The sequence below is a fragment of the Micrasema longulum genome, unplaced genomic scaffold (assembly GCF_059751315.1).
Source record: "Micrasema longulum isolate JH-2025_06_02 unplaced genomic scaffold, ASM5975131v1 h1tg002825l, whole genome shotgun sequence".
Taxonomy (NCBI): domain Eukaryota; kingdom Metazoa; phylum Arthropoda; class Insecta; order Trichoptera; family Brachycentridae; genus Micrasema; species Micrasema longulum.
The window spans coordinates 270,009-289,720 of NW_028279949.1; the positions used below are offsets into that span (position 1 = coordinate 270,009).

At 31.9% G+C, this 19,712-nt stretch overlaps 1 protein-coding gene across 4 annotated transcripts; it reads right to left on the bottom strand.

Moving 5' to 3' along the window:
* On the bottom strand, window positions 1–17,739 carry LOC148271525 (uncharacterized). Of its 4 annotated transcripts, none has more exons than XM_088241283.1 (9): window positions 17,455–17,718; window positions 17,205–17,360; window positions 10,810–11,007; window positions 8,406–8,885; window positions 7,895–8,062; window positions 4,756–4,907; window positions 4,469–4,593; window positions 2,206–2,412; window positions 1–1,217 (listed from the first exon to the last, which is right to left on the bottom strand). In XM_088241283.1, the coding sequence occupies exons 1-9, from the start codon at window positions 17,617–17,619 to the stop codon at window positions 1,078–1,080; spliced, it is 1,791 nt and encodes a 596-aa protein (XP_088097409.1). In that variant the 5' UTR covers window positions 17,620–17,718; the 3' UTR covers window positions 1–1,077. The 4 variants fall into 4 exon arrangements, with proteins under 4 accessions (XP_088097409.1, XP_088097411.1, XP_088097412.1 ...); XM_088241285.1 differs by having other exon boundaries at window positions 933–1,217; window positions 10,860–11,007; XM_088241284.1 differs by lacking the exons at window positions 1–1,217; window positions 2,206–2,412 and adding an exon at window positions 4,224–4,356 and having other exon boundaries at window positions 17,455–17,739.
* Between the last annotated feature and the right edge of the window lie 1,973 nt (window positions 17,740–19,712).

A 19,712-nucleotide genomic window follows, 5' to 3' on the forward strand; every position in this document is an offset into this window, starting at 1 on the left:
TTAAAAAAATAATATATTTTTAACATTTACAAAATTGATATATAATTACATTTTTTTAAAAATAAAACACTTTATAAAGATTCAAAAGATATGTTACGAAAGACACTCCAATAATGATTTATCTTTAAACAGGTTTATCTACTTAAAGACTTTTTAGTAATGAAATTTCTTAAAAAAATCTCATTTTTAAATGTGAAAAGGTTGCACAACTGGATGCCAATTGAGTAATTGACACTCGAGGATTTTCAACAGAAATAATAACCATTAAAATCTACCCGAAGAATGCTATGTGCCGCTTTTGCAGTTAAAGAATACACTAGAGAGTTTAAAAGCATTGCCAGTGTAAAAAAAAATATATAATGCTAAAAATACAATTAAACTGGAAGTCCTCATATGTGTTCCCAGGGACGCGAGAGGTAAATATAATTATTAAGGCGTTGACCAAAGAAGGTATATGCTTTAGATAAAAATGTAACTTGTGAGTCTGGCAACTTGAACAGAAACTTTATTTGTTTTTATGATCCACTACCGAGCATATGGGGTCCACATATTGTCTCCAAGGTTATCTTATCAACAGCCTATCTGCGTCTGGACAGTTCGGACATAAACTACGAACTAACTGTCAGCAGCAAGGTCTAGAACTAGAGAACCTGGCGTCTAGTAAGGCAGGCAAGTGTGGTTAAGTCTCTCGAGAATCATACACAGATCGAGTTAACCGACAGTTGTTACCAGAGACTACTCTATGTGTTGCATAATTTTGTCTGCAGTACTCTTACTTTAAAAATCACCTAAACATCACTTAAATTGATTTACCACTATGGAATACCTATGTTTATTAAATTACTCCAGTTTGAAACCCATATGTGGTAGAGCTTCTAGTAATGACTACGCGTTGAGTTGGAACATCTCTATCAAGAGATCAACCCTTCAGGGTGCAATCATAGTGACCATTTAGGATCTTGAATGTCTCCGTCAAGTCTTCTCTCTTCCATCGTTCATCTAACGATATTAAGTCCAAGTGCCTTTAATCTACCTTAGTAGGGCATTTATTTTTTAATATGCATTCCTTGTGGAATTTTACTTACAACGGTGTATTTTCGAGTGGCGATCAAGGCAATGTTTGCTAGTAAATGATTGGTTACATATTTTACAGTTTAATGGTAAAATGTTTTCATGTTGTTTAAGATGAACTGTTAGATGCACTGATTGAGTAAATCCTGGAAGAAACAAAATACTGTTTAAAATAACTATAATTTTTAACTAAGTTTTTATTATTTTCATTGTGTGTTTTGTAATATAAATAATATAGATGTACATAAATACCTTGTTTTTAAAACTGTCTGGATATTTGTTAATTATCTTTGTTTTTTAAGTTAGTCTTCTTTGTTTATTCTCAAATGTAATTTGAAAAATGTATATTGTTAAGTGTCCTCGGCACGGGAAACCCCAGTGAGGTCAGATTATTTTTATTATTAATTATAGTTCGTAAGCGAAAAATATGAATAAATAAAATACATATATATAAAGTTAACAAAATACATAGGCAGTCTTCAAAATTTCAAGCCTCAATACGAAGATTGTGTTACTCGTTAAAAAGATTCTGGTAGTATAATTGTGCATGCATTAAAAAAATATATTTTTAATTTTAGCCATGTTCGATGCTCAGTTGTTTAACAGATGTTTGCATCAGTCAATGTAAAGAGTATCAGTAAAATTGAATATCGATCCATCATCAAATTCTTGAATTTGAAAGGCAATATGCCCGTGCAAATTTAAACCGAGATGGACACTGTTTATGATGGGGATTCTGCACCATCATTTCAAAAAGACATTCCAGTATATTTCTTTTCAGTCAATAGAAAAAAATGTTCTGAAAAACCCATAAAATAACATGACTGTAAGTCACTCATTTTGTATATCACATATCGTGTAACATTTTTTAAAAATATTTGGAAATGTCACAAAATTTGCTCTAAATCACATGTTTATCAAAAAATAATTGTGTTTTAAGAATTGCGATAAGTAGAAAAAGTCTCCAGAGAGTTTAGTAACTCTAGGACTACGATACATTTCTTCCTCTCTGTTAAGCTATATGGCGCTTTTCTAGATTGTTATGCCGTGTGTAAATAACACGTCATGAGTATTGTCGAGTAACTATGCGACATACTGTTTGATGAATGTTTTATAAAAGGGTTGTCGTGTTACCTTTGCCACAGACGGTGCAGAGGAATGGCTTGTTCCCCGTGTGCGTACGCTCGTGGTTTGCCAGATGGTGGGAGTAGTTAAATCTCAGTGTACAGTACTGGCAGCCAAACTTGCGCTGGTCTGGCTTGCGGTGGGTCAAGAGATGCTTGCTAAGTCGGGACAGGTGAGGAAATTGTTTATCACACTCTAGACATTTGTGACATTCACCTGGAGAAATGAATAAAAATAATTCTACATCGACGGTATAAGTTGAAACAGTTACAGTATGGCCGATATTTGTAACTAAAAATCAAGCAAATCATTATATTCCTGGATGAATGTATTATGTTCTCCAAAACGAAAGGTAGCCTCGGAATAACTGGATTTTATGTAACATACCATTGCATGAGACTGCTACAAGACATTGCATATTTTTTTATTTTTAAATAGTCATGTGAAGGTGACAATATAAATTAGTATTGATATAGTGAGTGTCCTAACAAAGAAACGGATACGTCTCAGAACTCTGCTGATCATCTGCAGCAACTTGTCGAAACGGTAAATAATGCAGGAAAGGAATCTGGACTCAAAATAAATGCGCTAAAGACCAAAATTATAGTGGCCAGCAAACATTAACATTCGTCGCACTATAGATGGTATAGAAATACTGACTTGTTCAGATTATATTAAACTTCAGTGTGACATTCAAAATATAATTCAATGGAGCAAACAAAACAAATTATTCTTCAATAATTTCAAATGTTTTGTAATGGCATACACAAAAGCATCCAAAACAATATACTATCGTTATCTCATGGACGGAGTGAGGCTTGAAAGGGCTTCGACGTCCAGAGATCTCGGGGTGTTGTTTGATGCTCAGTTATCTTTTAATCTTCATATAGTTAATCTATGTAATGACTCCCTTAAAATGCTTGGTTTTGTTCTTAGAAATGCCAAGATCTTTTCTAACACTAAGATTATAAGGACATTGTATAATTCCTTGGTAAGAAGTCGTTTGGAGTTTAGTTCCATTATTTGGTCGCCACATGAGACTCGATACTCTTTGATGGTGGAGAGAGTGCAGAAAAAATTTCTGCACTATCTGTACCTAAAAGAGTGTGGATATTATCCTTGGCTCTTCCCAAACGACTTTTTACTGGGGATGCTAGGCTATCAGTCATTATGGAGGAGAAGGGACGTTCATTTGGGTGTTCACTTTTTCCATGTGATTGGTGGTCGCATACATAACTCAGAAATTCCGATGGATGTAGGTCTGTTCGTACCTAATAACTATCTTCGACAAAGACAGCATCGATTGTTTTACCTATCACGATGCAGAACCAACCTGCCAATGGTTATGCCGGTTGGTAGAGCAATCTTGCTACTTAATCGCATTGCCTCGGATGTCGACATATTTCACGACAGTGGGCCTTCCCCCAGGAAAGCACTTTCTAACTTTTAATTTTTCTTTTTACATTTTGCTATATTATTTTAATAACATAACTATCCACTGTAATTTGTGATCTATTATTGTATTTAGAATGAATTGGGTCTTTTTTATGTAATGTTCTAAATATCTGAATAAATAAATGAAATGAAATAGAACAGGTTACCCATTTTAAATATTTAGGATGCTAGTTAAATGACTAGTGGAATCCGGATTCGGAAATAAAGACCAGAATTTAGATTCCGAGATCAACCTTCTATAAAATGCAGAAACTTTTGCACAACCGAGATCCGAGTCTAAGCACAAGATGAAGAACAATTAGGTCTATGTATTGCTGGTGTTGTTGTATGGAGTAGAGAGATGGACTCTTAAAGTCTCAACAGTGAAAAAAATTTAGGCCTTCGACCTATGGTGTGCAGAAGAATGCAGTGAATCTCACAGAGTGATCGTGTCTCCAATAGAGCGGTTTTAAGCATCATGAATAAAGAGAAGGAGTTACTGACCAATGTCAGAAAAAGAAAACCTCATACTTTGGTCACCTATTTCGCAATGACAGCACGCCCTTCTCCAACGTATTGTGGAAGGAAAAATAGAGGGCAGACGGGGTACGGGACGAAAGAGAGTATCATGGCTCTGAAATCTTAGACGGTGGTTTGGTGTGCCGGATAGCAGCGCCGATTAGACTGGCCCAGGATGGTGTCAAGTTCAGAATGATGGTCGCCAACCTGTATAGTAAAAATGTTTGACCTCAAAGTTAATTCATTAAATATAAATAACAATCTAGGACAAGGTAGCACAAAAATTTCTAATAAAAAAAACTTTTCTTTAAATTCTTACCCGTGTGAAATATTTTCAAGTGCCTTTTGAGTTGATAACTATTTTTAAATATTTGTTTGCATTGGGGACACAGAACTTTGTCAGTAATTAGGGAATGCGTTTCGAGGTGTGCATTCAAGGCAAATCTACAAACAGAGCGAGTAATAAATTAAATTTCATCATAAAAAAGAAAAACTATTAATGTGTTATAAGTTATAAGATATTTCTTGATAAAACTCCATGGGTAATAATTTTGATACAAAGTATCAATAAAACTTCTTGGTATTCTAATGAAAATGATAGCATACCTGTAGCCAAATGTCATAGTACACATATGACAAAAGAAGTTTTTCTTATGTACAATTTTGTGACGATTCAGTGCTCTTCGCTCGATAAATTTCTTTGGACACAAAGAACAAGAAAATGCTTTTTCTTTAGTATGCTTCACTCTTACGTGAGTCTGTAAAATAATTTAATACAGTTAAAACACAATTATTGAAACAGGACTATCTCTTCTGTTTCCTAGTTCGCCCGCACCTAGAGTATTCCTCTGTTATCTGGTCTCCATATTATGATGTTCACATCAAAAACATTGAATCAGTTCAACATCGATTTTTAAGAAAGACAGGCTGGAGGTTGGGCTTATCCAGAGACCAGTAAACATGAGTTAGAAACTACCTTAAATATATCTTCTCTTCAAGACCGTCAAAATAAATCCGACCTTCTAGTCCTATTTAAAATTCTCAACTCACTCTTTGATGCGCCTGAACTACTGAGATCAATAAAATTAAATATCCCAACTAGAAACCTCAGACAAAACTTACTCTTTCATACCAATAACTATAGAACTAACTATGGTTTTTTATTCCCCTATGCCCAGTAAAAGCTTCCACTCCCACCAAGTCTACTATATATATTTATAATAATTTTCTATGTATAAATACGTCCTTAAAAATGCCCATTGGGCATATATACATATATATATATATATATATATATATAAATAAAATTACCATAATATATTTAAAAAAGACTAAACTTACAAAACAGAATGATTTATTTTTGTCTAAGTTAATTCATACAGCAATTTTCTACATATTGTTATGAAAAACATTCAATGCAAAAATGATAAATGTTTAGGTTTTTTTCATTCTTTAACTTATAAACATCAAAATATATAAAGTTATTTTATGAAAATATAATTTAGCATAAAATTGTGGATTTTTGTGACAAGCATAAATGACAAAATCAAAAAGAAGCGCAGCGTTGGTTTGAACATGTAGAGCGAATGGACAGCGAAAAAACAGCTAAAAGTATTTACAATGTGAATGTTGATGAATGCAGGAAAACATGGCATGACCAAATCCAACAAGTACTTGAAGACGGACAATCGAAAGTCGGAATAATCGTCGTGCGCGCATGAGAAGATGTATGAATGTAAAGGAAGCGAGGTCTGAATGCAAAGACAGAGTGACGTGGCGTTTTATCCTCTCTGCCTATCCCCACGGAGAAACTGAAAAAACTTCCCCCAGCATCCCTTTCTCAAATTTGAAGATAATGTTTGTCTCAGCTTAGTATACTGCACAAATCTCTTTTTTTTTTTTTTTGATTAACATAATTACATAATTGATACATGTTTTTTTTCCTATACAATCTACTTTTATAATTTTTTAATATTATAGCTGTTACTCTCCAAAAAAGAGACTAGCTCTTGTGCTTGGACAGACTTACTCTGTTATATTTATTTAGTAATTTGAAGTTGTAATTTCAAATAGACAAGAGAAAATAATTAAAAATATGCGGAATAAAAAGAAAAACAGAAAACAATACAAATACTTATTTAAATAGAAAGCTGTTTTGACTCAGGTTCAAAAAAATTCTTTATATTTACTTTGAATTTACTTACTGATATATATTGTAAGAAATTAAATATTTACAATCAAAATTCTATTCTAAAAAAAAAATAAAAAAATAGAGTTCTATAAAAATAGGTTTCAACTAAAATATTTCAATAATTTAAAAATTTTAAAGTATTACCGAAGGCATAATTTTACATTGAAATAAAAAAAAAATGTCACAAAATTTATGTGATTTCAAATGCATGTATTTCTTTTCAAAAACAAAAAATTAAGATTTTGCTGCGGCCTTTTTAATGTTTTATCTATTATCATTAAATCATTGTGACAAATTTTAGTTCAATACTAAGTCTTTATGTGAGAATCTATTTACCAAAGTTTGAATGGCGTAATCTGCCGGTCGAAAACTAATTATATTTTAGTTGTATAAAACTTTTAAGTACATTTTTTTATAGAAATAACTTTAAAAATTATTGTTTTTATCTAACGCATGTTTTTTTTTAGTTGCGCGATTTAAAAAAAAAAACACATTTTTAAAAAGGCAAAATTGTACAATTTTTTTTTTTTTGTGTTTAACTAAACTTACTTAACCTGGCAGAAGGCATTTCAACAGCATTTGGCCTACTTTTATCATTGTTTATCCAATTCCATACATCACATGCGTACATTATTCAGGTAATTTCCATGCATAAACTCTAAAGATAAATGTAAGTATATTGTTAAGTGTCCTCGGCACGGGTAACCCCAGCAGGGGCGAACCATGTATACAAGTGATTATGCGCAGCTTACCATTATATTTGACTAACCATAATAATGTTTTATTGTAACTTTATTTACAGAAAAACAAATAAATAATTACCATTTATTTTAAATCATTTCCACCGTTTGTATTTTTATTCTAGTATAAATATAAATATTAATAAAGCGCGCCCAGCGCCTGCGGTGAGCCAAGAAACTAGCCAATTATTCCAGCTAATTTTTTCGTACAAATAAGTATACTATATTTTAAATGTCTTAACCCCAGTGCGGGTTTGTTCTCCTAGATTAAACTTGCAGATTACACAAATTATTTGAAGATTCTTGGTTTGGAAAACAGTAGTTCAAACATTAGATGGTACTTTTGACATAAGACCATAATTACTTTCATGCGTCATATTGCAGGACATATAGCACTCCACGCGGCCATTTTTAGCACTATTAATTACTAGAACAATTCGGCCAGTTGACATTTCAATTGAATACCTAATATCGACTGAATTCATAGTGGTTTTTTTTTTTTTTTCTAATGAATTATATATTAAAGTAATGGATAATATATCTATATAATATAATATATTACGAAGTTACATCGTTTGAGTTGATTTCATGGATGAGAGTTGTTGTATCACACAGAACCACAGAAAAATATCAATTTATAGCATATATTACTTAAACTTTATTATGCACCTTCTATTTAGGTACAAATATATGATATTTTTTTATAGCTTACCTGTAAACAAAATCACTATTCGCCACTGAACCCCAGTGAGGTCAAATTATTTTTATTAATCTTTGTTTATAATGGAAAAAATAAATAAATATAGTAACAAACCTGAAGGCTTTGTCCTTTAGTAAAAGTTGAAGAGCAGAAATAACAAGTGTAGGGCTTGAACGAATCATGAGTTTTTGCATGCTCTCGCAATGTGCTTTTAGTATTAAAACCCATAGAACAGAAAGCACAACTTATTTTTCCCAACTCGCTATGAATTTTTAGATGTATCTGAAATACAGATACATTTTGAGCTTGAACACATAAATACAATATATGCAACACAGTTTATTTTCAGACGTGAATGAATTCAACAAAATTCTATGAAACATAGTGTTAGGGCTTCTCTCTAAGGTTACGCATTATTACTCTGAGTTCTGTATGCATTTCATGTAAAATTAGTTTTTATTTTTCTAATAAAAAGATTCCTAAAAGTAACACCTAAACAATTTCCAATAAACAAAAAACACAGGGCTTCAAAACCTCTGCAATAGGCCGCTTGTAGTGAAAAATGATTTATGTTACAATTATTTTGGATGACAAATCTAAAAAAAAGAATTGATTTTTAACAAACCTCCAATGATTCTTGATTTCGAAATTGAACTTCGCAATGATCACATATAGATATAAACGGTTTTCCTTTATTTTGCTTAGACTCTTTTACTGATTTGTGTTTCAGTTTTAAATGGATTCGTTTAGATTTTCCACACGTCGATTTGAGCACATTATCTGCGCTTTCAGAAATATAAGATTCTGAGATTTCACTTGCAGCCGGTTCAGACAGTATGTTATCTTCATACAATGATTCAATGTTCTTTCTATCGCAGTATAGTAGATGGTCAGACATCTCTTGCCCTGGACCAAATGATGTATTGCAAATTTTGCAGAGTGTAATCGTGGAAAGGATTTGAGGATTGCTATTCTTGTTTTCGACGGGCTCTTCATTACAATTAGCTTTATGTTCTTTTAAACTTGTCCCGCTGTGAAATATTCTTGAACAAGTGTCGCAGTGGAAAATTTTCTTGGAAAAAAGCTCAGCTACAGATCTGATTATCTAAATAAATAAAAATATATGTATTTGAGATTAAAAGTGCAAAAAATTCCTCATTCTGCTTGCTCTTTTGGAATCATTATTTTACTGTAAATATTTTCAAATATTGCTTTGTTATTGGTTACAGAGTTTTATTCTTATACAAGAACACTACTACAGTTTTGGGAGAGCACTCCTCCCATCGACGGGTGATATAAAACTAATGTAGTATAGACAGAATATTGATCAAGGTGTCATTATAGAATCTATACAGAAAACTAACAAATTAACTAGTGATGGAACCTAAATCAGAATGGTTATTCCACCTATCTAAGGTGTTAGCATATATATGGACAGTTGTCTAAATTACAGATACGGAAAATAATGTTAAGTGGAGTTTAGTTCTTAAAATCTAGCCCATAAGCAGATTTATTTAATAAACGCCCTGAGGGCTCTTACAATATACAGTTAAAAGTACATAAAGCATTATATAAAATAACAAGAAATTAAATCATAAGTGTTACACTAAACATGTAATTGATTCTAAAAAAAGAAAAAGGAAATAAAATGAAGACAAGAATTGAGGGGATGGCCATTCGATAGGTAGGATAGGTGATTTGACTGCAGCAGGAGTGGTGTAGAGCAGTCCAACAGCTCGACATAATTATTAGCAGTTCTATGGATGCGTGCCAAGGGAGAATGGTGGGTGAAGTTTGTCCTATTATACTCACACTGAAACATGTATTGTAGTCTGGTGGTCCTTGTGGGTATACGAAAGTTTATCAGGGACTGTAATTTTGGACCTATTAGGGTGCATATCACTTTGTGCATTGGAGTGAAGTCAGCAATTGTCCATCTGGTGTAGAGAAATGGTAACCTCAACTCAGACATCAAAGTTTGGTAGCAAATTTTATCTACAGGTTTGCACTTTTTGAACTGAATGTAGCGTAAAAACTTCCGCTGAACTCTTTCCAGGTGAAAAGAGTTGCAGTTGCACAAAGATGTTACAATAATTAGTACAGATGAGGGATATAATGCTAAGAGGAGTTTAGTTCTTGAAATCTAGCCCATAAGTAGATGATACAATAATTAAAACTAAGATTCGGTATGTGGGAAGACAGTCACTTGGCTAAGAGGGTGTTAATAGATGCGGGCCCATGTCTACGGGGGTGGCAAGTGGAGTGAAGGAGGTCCAGTATCACACTGCAAATGGAACATTGTCAATAAAGGCGAGGGGTGATTAAATGTGTGATTATTAATTAAATTGAGCAGAACAATAAAATAAAGCAGTAGTATTCTCGTAAAATAATAAAATTGTTTAACACTAATGACAAAGTTATAATTTATTTTCATTTTTATGAAAAGGCATTAGGAAGTGAAAGCCGATTCAATTAATAATATAGTACAAAGTTATTTTCATTTGGTTTTCACTGAGAAAATATCCAATCTCCAGATTGATACTGCTATTCATTGATAGATGCGCCCCCAGGCCTTTTGAGAGCTTCCGTTTTCCCTATCATATACTCCCAGATTTTTTTAACTCTTGACCCTTTCGATGACTTGATTTGACAGGGTAAGGGGATTTTGGGCATCAAGGCACGAAGTGTTACACAGTACATGGGTTCGCAATATTGATTTTTAAACCCATGCATGCGGAGTACGGAGTATTATGTCTATCTACAGCGACTACCACGACTGCATCGTCAATTGTAACTGCATCATCGGCATACTCTGGGTCGCAGAATTTTCGGGAGGAGATGGATATGCCACAACTTAGTGGAATTGACTTTCTTGGGATGAAGTCCGTAAGGATTATAAAAAGAAATGGTGCAAGGACGCAACCTTGACGAACTCGGAAAAAAAAAGAAGTTGCCTTACATTAAACAAATATTCAGTTATCGTACAAATAACTGCATTAATTATAGAAATATCTTCATTGCCATCTTACCTTTGGACTTTCAAGACATTCCTGCTTTTTATCATTAGTTTGTACTTCACCTGTAAAAAATATTGCTGATCTGTTACAGGATGGTTTAACACTTGAAATCGTTGACGAAGATAAGAGACCCTTAGAAGATTTTTGCAGGGTAAGTATATCCGAATCTTCTATTGTGGCTAACTTCAGGGGATCTGATAAAATTTTAAACTGAAAAAAAAAAAAAATAATTATCATTTCCCCTTTGATCACTTATTACATGAAGGTAAGGTGATCAGTCTTGCGCTTCAGGTTCCAGTCTAAAACAATGCAACATTGCAGTTCAAACAACCTTTAAAATTAATATTTCCTGTCTGGCGGGGAATTGAACCGAGGACCTCAAAAATTGTAGACAAAGGCGTCAACGTACTCGATTACTTTATTCAGGATTTTAATTTAATGAATTTAATCCAAGAGCAGCCATCGAGTCGAAAATAATCATCCAGGAACCTAGTTCAATTTCAAAGACAGAACTGTATTCTTTATCCGCCTGGACACTGAGAATTCTAATACTATTAATTTAAGTATCACTAATTTATTAATTTATTTATACATTAACAGTTCAAAGAACCTTTTACAAAAAATAATAATTTACAGAAATAATTACAGCAGTGCACAATAAACGTGTAGTACATAGTATGAAATAATAGAATAATTAAAACTAAAAAAATTAGTGAACATATAATACAAAAAACAAAAAGTAAAAAAGAAACATAACATCTCTAAATAAAAGATAACAATAACCATGAGAAAATCTTATGTTCTAAATATAAATATAACACAGTAAAGTTGACAATAACTAGATAATAATAATAAAAAAAATAATACAACATTAGTATTTAAAAAATATAAGTTTTTTGAGCAATAAAATAAAAAAAACTTAAATTAACTAAATAATACCTTTATTTAGTGAAATCATCATCATCAGTAATAAATGATTTTTTTATTTGTTTTCTCAGACACATTGACAATACTAATATTTAATTGTATGCTAAAACATCTCTGAAATAAATTTGATATCTGTTCTTCTCGTTATTCAGTGGTTAGCGCGTTTGCCTACCATGCAAAAATATCCTACATGAATCATCGTAAAAATTACCATTATTTCCCTTTCCACACTCAGTGGTCCATAGGGCACAGCATTGGAACCCAAGGCAGTTTCATAGTATGTGCAGTGCCAAGTAAAAGTATAAATAAATATCGTATTAACTAGAATATAATGCAATATTTTTTACTCAAATTATTTTTCCAAAAAACATTTGCATTATATTCGGGGCTAATATGTGCCCCCCCCCCCCCCCGACATAAAAAGAAATGGCATAGCACCATAATAAAAATAAGTTGGAACTTCTTGGTTCGAAAATTATGATCATCATTACCCTATCCGCACACAATGATGCATGGGGCACTGCACTGATAAACCTAATACAACATGTTAATTAAGATTGCTTAGTAAGCTCGACGTATCTTCACTTAATCCTCTTAATGTCAATGGTACCAATATTCAATACAGGAAATCCGTAAAAAATCTAGGAGTGCTAATGGATGAACATCTATGCTGGCAAGCTCATACTAATGAATTACAAGCATTACTACTACCCATTCTAGATTACGCTGATGTTTCCATGACTGATTAAAGCTGTGAACAACTCGATAAACTTGAACGACTTCAGAATACATGCATAAGGTACATTTTTGGTCTTAGGAAATATGACCACATTTCTGATTATCGTAGGCAACTGAAATGGCTCAAAATTAGACGGAGGAGAGACTATCACTCCCTCTCACTTCTGTTCAATGTACTTCATAGTCCTAACGCTCCTATATGCCTGCGTGAAAAATTTCAACGCTTATCAGTTCATGGTTTACCTCTTCGTTCTAATTCTCAAGGCACTCTCTTAATACCCATCCACAATTCCTCTTTCTTCTCTAACTCATGTAGTGTCCATGCCGCTCATGCCGCAGTGGAATCATCTCCCATCCACCATCAAAGATGTTACGACATTATCTCTGTTTAAATCACGTCTGAAGAAACATCTCCTTTCTCTTACTTATACCCGTATGCAGAGACAAAACTTAAGGTAAGAAAAGTACATTCTAATTTCAAATGCAGAGAATAACCCAAAGGTGAAGACAATATAATGTACTTTCCTCACCTTAAGGTTTGTCTCTGCATACGGGTATTAATCTCTCCTCCTTTCCTCTTTCCTTTTTTTTCCTTTTTCCCATTGAGTAATAGTTTTGATTTAAGGTAATTTATAAACAAATACGTTTATTTCTTTTTTTTCATATATCTTTAGCTTTTTAATATTTATTTTCTATTGAATATGTTTTGTAACTTGAATTATAAAAATAAAACTATTATTTTATAGGTTGGTTGGAAGAAATTGCCATTTGGCAATAAGCCCGCCAATTTAAAAATAACATGTACAAAAAGTTAAATAAATAAATAAACATAGCCCAATTATCTGTTACATGGAGGAAAGGTAATAAGCTTTACGATTCATGTGCCAGTACCCTATAAACCACTGGGTGCGGATAGAGAAATGATGATGATGATGAAGAATAGTGAAGTACTATTTACATCTGTTAAGTAAGCTTAAGATCATCTGTTTAATTATTTATTTGTTTATACATCAATGGTTCAAAGAACTTTTTACAAAAAAATGTTTTGCAGAAATAATCACAGCAGTGAACAAAAATATTCTGTAGAACAAAATATAAAATATACATAGAATTAAGAATAGTCTAGAAACCGCATATGTGCATCAAACAGAAGGCGACTAAACTACTCCGCAAGAGTAGTTTTACGTTTTGACCCATTAGTTTCTTTGTAGACGTCGCTAAGTACGCAACTCCCAATTGAAATTCAACTATGCCGTGTTGTGTCGTTTCAAAATGTAAAAATACTGCTGAGATCTTTAAGAAACAGGATGGGATCACATTTCATGTGTAATTGGTAAATGCATTACTTAAAAATTGAATTATTTTTCCGTCTATCAGATTGTCAAAGAAAACAAAATGGAAATTTCGTTAGTATTGCCAGGGTAGTAAATTTGTTTACCCTACTTTGCTCATCTAATGAGAGAACTAATGAAAATTGGATCTCGGATTTAACAACGCCATGGTAGACATTTGACCGACATTATCTTTAAAACATCAAATATTATTTAATATGATATAAAAATATCCGTTTTATGTCAAATAAAAATTGTTTTATACTTTTAGTTCAAAGTTCATCAATTCAATTACTGTTATTAAATTACCCATTTTTATCAACTCTGTTGTGTCAATCAATGTTTCCGCGTGCACAATAAAATTTTTAAGAAATTAACAAATAGCTTTTTTTTAACCTTACATTTGTGTTATGACTATATTTTTTCCCATATGGCAACATTACGCGGCGACTCCACGAATGCGTGCGACGAAAATGAGGCAAAGTGGGGGCATTTTTGGACACAGTCCAATGTATTCAAATATTATTCTACGCTCCTTCTGGACTATTCTTAATTCTATTGAAATATAATAGAATAATTAAAACTAAACAATTTAGTGAACATAAAATTCAAAAAATAAAAAAAAAGTTTAAAATAAACATAACATCTCTAAATAAAAGATAACAATGAACATGATAAAATCATGTGTTCTAAATATAAATATAACAAAGTAAAGCTGAGAATAATTTAAGATAAAAACAAAGTGGTTAGTATTCAACTAGGTTATAATAAAAAGAAAATGAATGCAGAGCACATTTTTTAGAGCACTAGGAAAACTTAAATAATCTAAATAAAACCTTTATTTTATCAGTTGGTTGGAAGCAATAAATCCACCAATGTATAATTTATATTATTTATTCATTTATTATTATAACTAACGGCGGTAGCCAATTTGTACAAAATGAAAGTTAAATACATGGTTATTTAATATAAAGAAAACATAGTTAATTGTTATGGTGAAACTCAGTAAATGTAATGTATAGTAAAAAAAGAACAAAAGATTTATAGTAAAACAGTGAAGTATAGAAGACAAGTAGTAAAAAAGAGATGTATTTTAGGTTTGTAAATCGTACATAGGCACACATTGTTAGACACAAAAATTCAGCAAAAATAAAAATAGACATTTATCAATAGAGTATATTATACAAACAGACTGAATCTCCGGTTCATCGGTTATTGTTGCAAAGTCAGTAGTATATACTTCTTATGTACAACCGAATGAGCATGAACCCTAGCATCTAGGTAGCAAGTATGACTGCTTGTATATATAATGTTTCAGGGGTCTCAAACTATTTTTTTTTATTTATTCTATCTTAAAATTAAAGAAAATACATATTGAAAATCAAATAAAATGTTGCATATAAAAACTAAAAACAAATAGAAATATTATTTATATATATATATATATATACATACACACCAGTGGCGGTATTTCCATAGAAGCCCATAAGCCGGGCTTGCCTATTAATTTTATTTCAAAATAACCAAATCTGGACCTAACGCTTAAAAATAATTCATTTAGTTGTTTAAATTTCGCGCCAAATGAGAATTAGAGATCTGTTCGACGTTGGTACTGTACGCATCCCGAGATCCGAACCGTATGAAATCCGTGTGCGCGAACGACACTATGTCTTCTTATCTCGCTCTCGCACGTGGGGTTCTTATGGGGCTTATTTCACGGTGCAATTCGCATGTAAACAAACAGTAAACTCATAAAATGTTTGTCTGTATATGTTGAGTTTTATATGGGAATCTGAAGCCAGCTTCTTTAAGGTAAAGTTGGCAGAGAGCGTATCTTGTATTTTGTATCGAACAAACTTTACGATTGTTTATTATGCTCTTTTTTGCGGAATTTGATAATTTTAAACGGTTATTTTTATCTTCATTGATTAAAGACCCGTACTGGTTAAGATTTATGATAATTTACTTCATTTTGTGCGAACGTCATATATAAAAAGAATTCGGAGATGGCCGACGTTTCTTTTTTTATTTGCCTATCTACTATCCTTTTCCTTTTCCAATATTCTATATCAATTATAATTTATATTTATGTATCTGTGGGTTCCGATGACTATTATTCAACTCTACGCATGCTATATTTTATTAATGTTACTTATTGGTAATGGTTGATATCTGAGGAATTACTTTATATAAAATAATATTGTGTTTTCTTTATTTCGTTTATTTAAACGAACCCAGAAAGATTATCCTATGCATATTTTCATAAAATATTGTTATTCGTCATAATATACTTTTTGGATGCTTTGTAGACTGTCCAACTGTAGTGAAGAAAGCATACATCATGTTTTCACAAAAGTGAATTCATCATCATTCCTTTTCCGCACCTAATGGTGCATAGAGCACTGCAATCGCAGTATATCTTTATCTTTTTTGCTACATGAAGGTAAGATGATCAGTCTTACGCTTCAAGTACCAGTCCAGGGACTATGACACATTCTAGTGTAAAAACACCTTTTTAAATAAATATTTCAAATCAACCATGTCGGGAATCGAACCCGAGACCTTTTGCATGGTAGGCAAATGCGCTGACCACTATACTATGAGGCCGTCAGGGAATTACACCACATGTGGATTTAAAAAAAAATTTTAAGCAGGTCGACTACCGGTTAAACATTAACCTTTCTAATCATGCTGAAAGTATGCAGTACCATGGAATAAACTCTCTTAAAAATCGAAGAATAATGTTGGACCAGTTATTTTTATTCAAATTAATTAATAACAAAATTGATTCTCCTAACCTACTAGAAAGACTTCCATTCCGTGTGCCATCTAGATCGACAAGACAAAATCTTTTGTTTTACACTGAAAACGCGTCAACAAACTATTTTAAACAATCTACAATACCTAGAATATGCGACCAGTATAACAATATATTTACCGAGGCTGATATTTTTTGTGACAATGTATGTAAATTTAGGTCAAAAATTATTGAAATTTTGAGAGAAGCAGACATTTAACATTATTATATTATAAAAATATTTTTTCATTTCGTTACTTTTACATTTATTATATTGAACATAATTTAAATTATTGTATTAAGTGTAAACAATTTTTTTGGTGTGTGCATGAGTTTCTTACTCTAATATACAAAGAAATTGGCAATATATGTGTACATACTGTTTGTTTACCTAGTAAAATAAATAAATAAATAAAAATATATATATGGGCTTGCCTTACTCGTAAACCCTAGGCACGCTACTGATACACACATACATATATACATACATATACATTTAAAAAAACACGTATTCAAGGAAACTAAGTTAAATATATCTTATTGTTTTGTATTCATAAAATGTGTTTGTTTTGTAAATAATGTAAAATCAAATCATGTATACTAAGAAAACTTACTTCTTTAGAATCCGCCCATGATAAACAACCATTTTGCTGAAAATATTTTAAAATCTTGTCAGAATATTCCACCTGCCGCTTAAAGGAATAAGTCGTACTGGTTTGAGATACGCAGTGAGGACAGAATTTATCAGGTAAGCCGTCGTCTGGGTAAATCTAAAATAACCATGTTAGTTACAAATAAATAAACGTCACAATGCTTTTTAAAGCTGAAATAAGGATTTTCAATCAACAGGTACAATAATTATACCTTTAAAGTAGTAATACCCGTAAGCATTTCGCTTAATGTCATGTTTTGTTCGCTTACAATCGTAAACAATGATTGAAGGTGGTTATTATTCTGAGAAAGACAACCTCTGCACATTTTACTCTTATCAATTGGAAATTTAAATATATCAAATACGCTTATATTCATTTCGATATTACAATAAATACAGAATACTTCCGAAAATCGTATTTTAACTTCACAAATTTGAAAAATATGAAGCAGCTGTCAATTTCGATTGTCAAGAGTGGTCAAGAGCAGAGTTGCCAGACTAAATCAAGCGAAAATAGGTAGATTCAGACAAATAAATCGGTAGATTCGGGAGATGTGAGCGGGGGGGGGAAGGCAAAAATAAATTTGACAATTGTTCAAAATGAAAGCGCCGTTTCGTCTAAGGCCGTTGCTTTAAATAGTCGAAAACGCATGATGAATGAACAATTGAAAATTAAAAGGACTGCAATATGTGAATCACCAAAATATATTGATTCTGGCTTGCAAAACTGGCCCAGAATATTCAAGTATTGTGTATTGTAAGCCTGCCAATGACTCGGTATAAATAGTTTTTTTTGTTGCAGGTAAAGGCGTCTTGCAGCATAGAGGCCCTGAAATTGATGGGTATTCTCTATCTTTCTATGTCCTGGTCATTTTTACAATCATCAGTCAATCTTTGCTGTCAAACAAAGAAATAATTTATATTTTAAAGTTCTTTAAATGTAAAAACTGTTAACTGCTGAAGTACTGAAAATTGCTTAAAACAATGATTCAACTAAATTTAAAAACATTATGAACTGAAGAAAAACCATTTTTATCGTTTTTATATGAACGGTGATCCCTTCTCATTTCTCCTTATAAGATAAACAAAGATATATATGAATTTTTCCATAATGTCATGAAATTCTATGGTCATGATTTATCATACCACAATATTATATATTTGAAAAAAAACGGGAATCACCATTCACCAATACTAACCTATTCATTTCATTAATATATAATTCATTAATAACTTATGTACGATAGATAAGGAATTTTTTTAACAATCAACAAATGGCAACATAAATAAGAAAAGAAACAATAAATTACTTCAACATGTATTCGTTTTATTTGTATTGAAATTTGTTCTATGAAAAAAACGAAGAAATCTGTAGTATTTCAATAAAATTCGGTAGATCGGTAGATTGCTCCTAAAATCGGTAGATCTACCGAAAATTTCTAGTAATAACAATGCTGGTCAAAAGTCCGTGACAGCATTTCCAGCCTCTATGATGCGAAAATTGGTAGATACAGAAAAATAAATCGGTAGATTTCGGTAGATTCATTGTCCTTGGGGCGGGAGCAATGGGGGGAAGGGGAAGGTATGAAAATTTCCCTACCTTTTTTCATTACAAAATTTTACCAAACGTGCAAGTGGGTTAGAAAAACAAACCAAATTGTGGCCCCCTTGAACTAATGGCTGACGCTTGCCTGACACACGGAGAGTTCCGGATTCAATTTTCAGTGAGATTACAATAATAATTTAAGTATTTTTTACGTTTATCGCAATTTTAATTTGAATGTTAGAATAATTACTACTAGCCAAGATAACAGTGAAGCTTGGTACAAACCTGATTTAAAATTGATGGTAGGTTAAGCAATAAAAAAATGTGGATTGAAAAAAAACTTCCTACTATGTACTAAAGTAAAAATGATTTTTACTCTCCCCTGAACAAAAGCAAGTTATGGACTTACGAGTTTTACAAGTGAGGCTGACGATGATGTTATCTATGTAAATAATAAAAACAGGATTTTAATTTTGTGATATTGGTCAAAAATGTAAATAAATGATTCCGTCATTTTTTTTTTAATACAGTTTTGTATTTATGAATAGGTTACCCCCATCATTTCATAATATAAAATTTTAATTGATAAGTTATGCCATGGTAATTGATGTTTTTTTTCCAAATTCTAAGTTACCAATTTAAACACTAGTTTTGTAATTATTTTTGGTACAGCACGAAAATTTACGAACAGCATCAAGTTTCATATAAATTTGTATTTGTTTTTGCACCATAATAGGCCAAAGATCTAAATGAGAAAAGTGTCAAAAAGCAATCAGATTCGAAAAAATATAAATTAGATCATTATGATCTCACTAAAAATTTAATCTGGAATCCTTTGTGGGAGAAGCAAGAACCTTTGCTATTGGACCAGGATAGAAAATAATAATGAATACTGCAGCTGTCATAAACAAAAGCATTTTTGTT